This window comes from Garra rufa, chromosome 12, assembly GCF_049309525.1.
Source record: "Garra rufa chromosome 12, GarRuf1.0, whole genome shotgun sequence".
Classification (NCBI taxonomy): domain Eukaryota; kingdom Metazoa; phylum Chordata; class Actinopteri; order Cypriniformes; family Cyprinidae; genus Garra; species Garra rufa.
In genome coordinates, this window is record NC_133372.1 from 48,676,406 (window position 1) to 48,684,241 (window position 7,836).

Genomic DNA, 7,836 nt, shown 5'->3' on the forward strand with positions numbered 1-7,836 from the left:
TATAAACAACATTTCACTTGCATTGGCATTCCTATATCATTATGGCGACATTCCATAGGCGTAATGGTTTTTCTACTCTACAAGCTGTATTTTCTATCCCCTTATCCTAATCCTACACCGAAACCTTCCTCTCACATTAAACGTCCTGCTATTTTAGATTTTCAAAACACTTCATTCTGTATGATTTATAAGCTTGTCTCCTCCTGGGGACCTAAATTGTTCCCACAAGGTCAAAATTTACTGGTATTACTATGCTTGTAGGGTTTATACATCTGAAAGCTAAATAAATAAGCTTTCCATTGATGTATGGTTTGTTAGAATATCAATATTTGGCTGATAAACAACTATTTGAAAATCTGGAATCTGAGGGTGCAAAAATATTGAGAAAATCAATATTTAAAGTAGTCCAAAAATAAAGTTTTGATATATGTACGGTAGCAAATTTACAAAATATCTTCATGGAACATGGTGTTAATATCCTAATGATTTTTGGCATAAAAGAAAAATTGCTACAAATATACCTGTGCTACTTGATTGGTTTTGTGGTCCAGGGTCACATTTAATAAAGGCCATGCTGGTGTACTGCAGATATTGAATTAAAAGAATTCGGACAAGTCATCTGTGACAGTGTCAATGAAACAATTTATTTAAACCAAATAACAAGCTGATTAAACTAGTCTTTATTTACAGGATGTTATCATACAATATTAAGAAAAAGGTAGAGAAATTTGAAAGTGCAACTTTCAAAAGCCACCCCCAAAATATTTGATTTTATAAATATCCATTTTAAAGCACTCCTGTCTAATAACCCTTTCTGTTTTACAATATTTAAAATAAAACACATTCGGTAGAAGGCAGACTTATTCTTTACATTCAGATTCAACAAAATGTCCAACTAGCCATTACAGCAAAGTCCCATTGTGTTCATTTGTGGATCCTGAAATCACAATACTTGAGCAGAAAGTCTTTGGAGTGATGGAAGGCCAAACCTCAGCTCTTCATTTTACACACATGTTGCACAGCATGGAGAAAAACTTGAGGACGGCATCTCTGGATAAGACAAAGAGAGTATGAAGACCTTATAAAAGAAGTCTAGGAGACTCTATATTTAAAAAAAACAGCCAAGGCTGTGTTTTCCAAAAGCATTGTAAGCCTAACTTTATTGTAGCTTCATTGGTGGTAATGGGTCTATGATGTACAAATGCTGCCTTCATGTGATATGGGAAAGATGATGCTTTCCACTTGTGAAGTGGAAATTACCAGTGTGTCGTGTTCAGGTGCTTTTGTTGTCGTAGTGAAGAGAAACATGGCGGACTCGGAATTTTTCCTTACATGCTACTTGGGTAAAAGTTTTAAAACGCTTATAAACTCCCTAATGCATCTGCTACAGGAAGAAGAGGATGCATCAAAACACAAACAGTAAATGATAGGCTGTATATCTTATTGATCATGAATAGTAGTGTTGTTTTAAAGACAATACTAACTAATGGTTTTGTTTTAGCTAGCCTATATAAGTATATATATATTTTATATAGCCCATATAAGTTTTTTTTTTACTTTTAACATCATGCAATGCTCACCATTCAGTATAGTTTCGTTGTTGTCCGCCATGTTGAAAGGTCAAAATTTATCCCATCTCGGCAGCTCGGGTATCATAAAAAATTTCGAGCTTTCCAGTGGAAATTACAACATGAGTGGGTGTTCATGTGCAATTTCGATGTCGGATTTTGGTATTTACCATAATTACGATAGCACATGAAGGCAGCATTAGGCCTACAATGCTTTTGGGAAACACAGCCCAGGGTCCCGTTCTTCGTACCTCGCTTACTACATCCAAGATCAAATGATACATCCAAGATCAAATCATCGCGCTAACTATGAGCTTGCTATTCCGGTTCTCCGAACGCACCTGTTGTTGATGATTAGTATAGCTGGATGAAGTAATTTGAGATCACTGGGTGGCTTAAAAGGGGCTACGTATCGATAGTAGAAACATTGATCGGCAACTCTTTGATTGGTCGGTGAAAATGTCGAAGGAGCACGCTCAGTATTTTTCTGCAGCAGAGCAAGAACTCTTGATTGAGGGATTTCAGGAGTTTCAGAGTTTAATTAAAATGCAAGGGAACACTGCAAAGGCTGCAAAAGCAAGGAGAGAGGGCTGGCAAAAAGTAGTGAACAAATTAAATGCGTTAATGCTGCCCATGTTACATGTTTTTTCCTTGATATGTTATTTTATTTATATTTTTATTTTTTATATACTACCGTTCAAAAGTTTGGGGTCAGTAAGACTTGTAATAGTCTTTAAAGAAGTCTCTTATACTGATCAAGGCTGCATTTATTTGATTCAAAATACAGAAAAAACAGTAATATTGCAAAATGTTTTTACAAAATAAAATAATGTTTTTTATTTTAACATACTTTAAAATAGAATTTATTCCTGTGATGAAAAGCTGAATTTTTATCAGCTGTTACTCCAGTCTTAAGTGTCACATGATCCTTCAGAAATCATTCTAATATGCTGATTTATTATTAGAATGATCAATGTTGGATAATATCAACAGTTGTGCTGCCAAATATTTTTTGGAACCTGTGATTTTTTTCCCCAGGATTCTTTCATGAATAACAAGTTTAAAAAGTACAGTGTTTATTCTATATAACAATGTAAATTATTTATTATTAACTTTTAATAAATTTTTAATTTTAATTTCTTTAAAAAAAAAAAAACAATAAAAATGTACTGACCCCAAACTTTTGAACGGTAGTATATGTGTGTGTATATATATATATATATATATATATATATATATATATATACACACACACTTTCTACACTTTCTTGCAAGATACTTTTCTTTTCCCACGCGAGTCAGTCCGCGTCAGTCGTGCTCTTTAACCAATCAGATGTGACCTCGCCATTTCAACCAATCATAACCCGCCAGGAGCGCAAGCCAAAATCCTGTTTACATGAAATAAACCTGCTCCCGAGCAGGTTTAAGCTTACGGACCTGTTGCTATGACACCATGTCCGAGATGTGCATCAAAGAACGAAACAATCCAAGATCAGGACAAATCCACAACAATCAAATCCAGCTAACTGAGTTAGCGACGTACGAAGAACGGACCCCAGGTCCAAAAAAGCCTATCATTTACCAGAATACAGTGGTGGCCAAAATTATTAGAACACTAGTATTTTCACCAGATAAAAAAAATGGTTTTAAGTCAGTTATTTCTATCTTTTGCTGTAGTGTGTCAGTAGGAAATATCAGTTTACATTTCCAAGCATTCATTTTGCCATTATTGTAATAATCCAGTGAGATTCTTGTTTGCACAAGGAGTCTGACAACAGCCAGCGTTCCACACAGCGATCTATTCTCGTTATTATCCAGTCTGTCTGGAATGACATGAAGAAACAGAACAAAGTGAGACAGACTAAATCCAGAAGAACTGTGGCAGTGTCTTTAAAATGTAGTCTGTCTCAGTTTGTTCTGTTTCTTCATATACAGTGCACAGCCTAAATGAGTACACCCCCTCTAAAACTTATCAAATTGCGCAATTACTCTTCACTTGAAAGACATATTAGGATTCTTTGGAGATATAATGTTCCAACAGGCCAGCTTGATCAATTACCAAAGAAGAATGTCAAAATTATTTAGCAAATTAAGATTTTCCTGTCAAAGTGATAAAATGTTGTGTTGCAAAAATGAGTACACCCTCCTGAAAGTTACTAAATAAAACTAAAAAAAAAAAAAAAACAAAGTGTAGGTTTTAAGCTATTTTTGATCAACCGGTAAGTATACTGAACCAAAACTTTTCAAGACAAGTAATTTGCTGACAGTTAAAGGTGTTTTATAGCCTACTGAATCATACACAGACTTAATGCTGTCAACAATGAAACCACTTGGGAGAAAACTGCCAGGTGACTTATTTCTTAGCAGAAAAGAGGACAGTGGTACAAGAGGAATACCAAATTATTGTTTTAAGTGTGAAAATATAGCAGAGGTAGCACTGACATTCAAAAACAATGGACTTGTGACAAGGCTCCTGAAATTACCAGGTCTTCACTTTAAGTTTTCATTTAATGATGAGTGAATTTTTGCTACAAAATGAGGCGGAGAAATACCATGTAAGAGTATCAGAGCCGGCAAAAGCTATGAAAAGAGTGACACTTTATCTCACAGAGTACGAAGCAGCCTGCAGAAGTGACATGCATGGTTATTGTCACCACTAGAATTACTTACTGTAGCCAAAGCACAGTAAACTCATTTAACCTCTTCCAAGGCCCATATTTACAAAATATAGACTTCTGGGAATCCATACTCTGGTGTCAAGGGACCAAGTCAATCATTTCAGATCCAAAAGCATCCAAAATGTTCTGGTGTTGCTACATGAGGAGTACAGCAAGAAGTGCCTGGTACCTACAGTGACGTTCAGTGGTAGTAAAGCCCTTCTACAGGGATGTATGAGTGCGGAAGGTGTGAGGGAGCAGTGCTGTCATGAATTCACACACTACTGTGTGATGTAATACAAAAAACTGAAACTGCAGATGCTCCCCTCCCCTCATTCCCTGCATTATTGGGCATTTTTTCAGCATGACAATGAGGATATCTATTCTCCCAAGGTGAAAATCCTTCAGTGGACATGTATTTCACTCAGTATTAACACTCTTGAGCAGCTGTGGGGGATTCTGTAGAGACGAGCTAAGCAAAACTCCCCATTAAAGACCAGGGCATTTAAGGAGGTCGTCCTCAAGGAGTTAAACAGGACAGATGTGAAAATTTGCCATGAACTTGTACACTCAGTGCCAAGAAGGGTCAGAGCAGTATACTTAATGTTCTGGAGGACATATTAAGTACTAGAATATTATACATTTGCTGAATTTCATATAGGGTGTACTCATTTCTGCAATCCATTATTTAAACAAAATTGGCTAATTTACTTATATTACAGGAAATATTGGCATATACTTTGTTGTTTTTATTAAGTATATGTTTAATACATTTAAATATTGCCATCTTTCCATGAATTATATTAGTGATCATTAAGAAAATAAATCTTTTATATATATTGAGAGGGGGTGTACTCATTTATGCTGTGCACTGTAATTTCAGACAGACTGGATGATGATGATGAGATCAGATCTCTGTGTGGAGCAATGGCTTTTGCAATCAAAAATCTCACCGGAATATTACAATTAATGGATGTTTGGAAATGCAATCTGATTTTTCCTACTGACACACTACAGCAAAAGATAGAAATAACTGACTTAAAACCATTTTTAGCTGGTGAAAATGCTAGTGTTCTAATAATTTCAGCCACCACTGTAAATGATTGCAAAATAATTCATTTATAAGTCTGTTAATTTCTAATGCTGTGCAATTCAATATTTTGAAATCACAAAACATAACCAACCTTGCAAAAGGAATGTATGACAAGCTATACCTACAGAGAAGAAAAAAATCAATTGATAAAATGTATTTCAGTACAATATTAAATTGGGTGCTGAGTCTCTATGGAAACTTACCACGCAAATGCAAGGATTTGCAGAATGACAAACAGCAAAGTGAGTGCAAAGATCTTCCACTGTGGCACAAAGATCAGTGTTAAAAATGTCAAATAATACTGTATCATATGGTTCAGACTTAGTTTAAAATATACAGTAAGGATAGACTAGAACTCACCCAAAAAGCTGCACAGAGTGTGAGAACCAGACATGTCTGTAGACCACAAGATAAAAAATTTAACTCTCAGTACCCACTGCTAAGCTGGTCAAAAATACGGTATCTATAATCAGTATCTATAATAATCTGTATTCGCTGTAACTGGCTGAACAACAATCTGTATTTCTAAAGGCTGAACATGAACTATTTTTTTTTTCCACTGGCTGGCAGATCCAATTAGTTTTTGGGATAATTCAGTAATTCTAGGAGAAATTTAAAAGCTATTTTTTTAAGTACAACTTGAATTTTACTTTCAAAATGAGAAGTATACCCAAATCAAACAATGTTACTTCCAAAATGATAAGTACACTACCAGTCAAAAGTTAACAGTAAGATTTTTAATGTTTTTTGAAACATTAAGTCTCTTCTGCTCACCAAACCTGCATTTATTTGATCCAAAGTACAGCAAAAACTGTAAAAAAAAATGTTTACTATTTAAATGAACTATTTCAGGTTTCTTTTAAATAAGTCCAGAAGAACAGCATTTATTCCAAATAGAAATCTTTTGTAACAATAAAAAAAAATGTCTTTATCATCAATGCTGACTCCAAACTTTTGAATGGTACAGTGTATAATGTTACAAAAGCTTTTTATTTCAGATATATGTTGATCTTTGGATCTTTCTATTCATCAAAGAAAACAAAAAAAATGTACTCAACTGTTTTAAATATTGATAATAATAATAAAAAAATGTTTCTTGAACAGCAAATCAGCATATTAGAATGATTTCGATGATGAAGGATCATGTGACACTGGAGACTGGAGTAAAGATGCTGCAAATTTTTCTTGGATCACAGTAATAAATTACATTTAAAATTATATTTAAATAGAATTTTTTCATTTTACATAGTAACAATATTTCAAAATGTTACTGGTTTGCTGTACTTTGGATCGGATCAATGCAGGCAAAAAATAAATTGATTGGATTATGAAAATGATCAACATTATTGGTGACATTATTATGAATGATTTCAGGCAGATCCTTGTTGTTGGTTTCATATGAGAAAATTAGTGTGTGGTGTGAAAAGGAATAACTTACTATCATAACAACTGTAGCAAAGGCTCTGGTCTTATCACACATCCGTTTCAACTGTTTCACTGGCCCCATCAGAAACATAGTGCTGGGAGTGGTTCAAATTAAACAGTGAAGTCATCAAAATACAATAATAAATCGTAAGCATGCATTAAGGTTGCAAGCTTTATGGATTACCTTAGTAAGGAGCAAACATTTCCAAATGTGTAAAATACAATGAAGAGAATCACCCCTACTTTAGGAATAAACAGGCAACATACACCCTGAGAGAAAAAAAGAAGGTTATTAATATAATAGAACTTGGTTAACAGTAACAAAGTTAGACCAAATAATACAATTCTCATCTCAATCAAGATACTTGAAATGCCATTTTGCAGTGTGCATCCATCTCATTCCTGAGAGCAGGTCAAACCGGTGACACAGCTCTGCTTCTAAACACATTCTTCCAACTCATCGCCTATCCCTTCTCAACACTCAGGAAGTTACCGATGTATAAAAGTCCACTGATAAACAAAATAAAATTATTTAGGGTTTAAAAGTCACTGACCAGGACAGTGCACACTACTCCTATGACCATACAAACGAGGAATCCTTTCAGTCGCGTTCCCCATCCCAGCGTGGACGCCTCATTCGCCGCCTATGTAGAGAGACTGTGATTTACATGCGTGTCTACCAAAATAAAACGTTTTAAAAATGAAGTCGTTATGTCAAAATCAGCATCACATTATTGCTTGTATGTTTACGGAAATATTTTTAAAGATCTCAATTAAGAGCTATTAGTAGAGCACAATACAGTAAATTACCTGCAGTACATTTCTGTTGTCATTGTTTCCATCACGACCACCCAGAACCGCTCTGAGCTTGTCCATTACTGTACATTCAGTTCTCTATATTAATTGAATCGGTTTACTCTAAATGCCTGAGAATGTGTCGTATCATCGTCCATCTGGCACTCGCTTGACATCACTCGTGTTACCTTTTCCTTTTGGCTCCCTTCATTGAACATTATTGTCACCTGTTGCTCACGCACGCCACCTATTGGTACTTCACAGTTGGACTAAAGGGGGCTTTGAACAGTTCATAGGT

General features: G+C 35.0%; 1 protein-coding gene across 1 annotated transcript; it reads right to left on the minus strand.

Annotated features, from left to right (window-relative positions):
- Nucleotides 1-722: 722 nt before the first annotated feature.
- Nucleotides 723-7,619, minus strand: sft2d2a (SFT2 domain containing 2a). Its single transcript, XM_073852648.1, has 8 exons — nt 7,554-7,619; nt 7,298-7,387; nt 6,928-7,013; nt 6,757-6,838; nt 5,679-5,714; nt 5,522-5,580; nt 5,410-5,439; nt 723-1,050 (listed from the first exon to the last, which is right to left on the minus strand). The coding sequence occupies exons 1-8, from the start codon at nt 7,617-7,619 to the stop codon at nt 999-1,001; spliced, it is 501 nt and encodes a 166-aa protein (XP_073708749.1). The 3' UTR covers nt 723-998.
- Nucleotides 7,620-7,836: the final 217 nt, after the last annotated feature.